General features: G+C 47.2%; 1 protein-coding gene across 1 annotated transcript; it reads left to right on the forward strand.

Annotated features, from left to right (window-relative positions):
- Window positions 1-97: 97 nt before the first annotated feature.
- On the forward strand, window positions 98-865 carry Pmar_PMAR028570 (valyl-tRNA synthetase, putative; the record flags this gene model as incomplete). The annotated part of the gene is made up of 5 exons (XM_002788161.1): window positions 98-185; window positions 233-326; window positions 380-466; window positions 514-624; window positions 813-865. Coding segments are annotated over 5 exons (433 nt in total), but the record flags the coding sequence as incomplete, so codon positions are not given.
- Between the last annotated feature and the right edge of the window lie 19 nt (window positions 866-884).

An 884-nucleotide genomic window follows, 5' to 3' on the forward strand; every position in this document is an offset into this window, starting at 1 on the left:
CACACTGTATGTTTGCATTCTATGGTGAGTTCTTATAGCCTAGGTTCCAGCCTCGCCATAGTTCGTGCCGTAGGTCCGTGACGCTCACGGGCGTAAGATGTCCAAGTCCCTTGGCAATGTGATTGACCCTCTTGAGGTTATGTCGGGTATCGGCCTCCCTGAGCTACTGGAGAAGCTGAAGCATGGTAGGGTGGTGCAATGCTGTGTAGAGGGAGGTCTCATGTGCTCACAGGTAACTTGCCTGAGAGGGAGATCAAGAAGGCTATGAAGGGCCAGGAGAAGGATTTCCCTGATGGAATTCCTGAGTGTGGTTCTGATGCTCTGAGGTGCTGTTGCTGCTTATCACTTTATGGTTCCTAGGACCATCATCTCGCTGTAGATTCGGTCTGCTGGCTTACACCGGCCAGGCTCGGAGTATTAACCTCGACATCAACAGAGTAGTATCCTATCGATACTTCTGCAATAAGTGATTCATCTCGAGAGAGGCCTCGGTACAGTATCGTTCTCCCGCAGATTGTGGAATGTAATGAAGTTTGCTCTGCCTAACTTCGGGGAGAGCTTCAAGTCCAGAGGTCTACCTCTCGATGCTAAACTTGAGTGGGAGGACAAGTGGGTCCTTTCAAGGTAATATGATCGTATATAGGATAGTCGAGTTAGTATGTATTAATATTGGATTATAATTGTAAATAATATGAATTCTAACAACTGATATGAAATGGCTATGTCAAATCGCGTACAATTTGCATTCATAATGGTAACGGTGTAAAGAGCGTATTGCCATAGCCATGCGTTACTGCTATGTATGCCCTCAGGCTCTCGGATGCTGCGGGTGCTGCGAACAAGGGTATGAAGGAGTTCAACTTCAGTGATGCTACTACTGCCAC

The sequence above is a fragment of the Perkinsus marinus genome (genome assembly GCF_000006405.1).
Source record: "Perkinsus marinus ATCC 50983 genomic scaffold scf_1104296928680, whole genome shotgun sequence".
NCBI classification, from domain to species: domain Eukaryota; phylum Perkinsozoa; order Perkinsida; family Perkinsidae; genus Perkinsus; species Perkinsus marinus.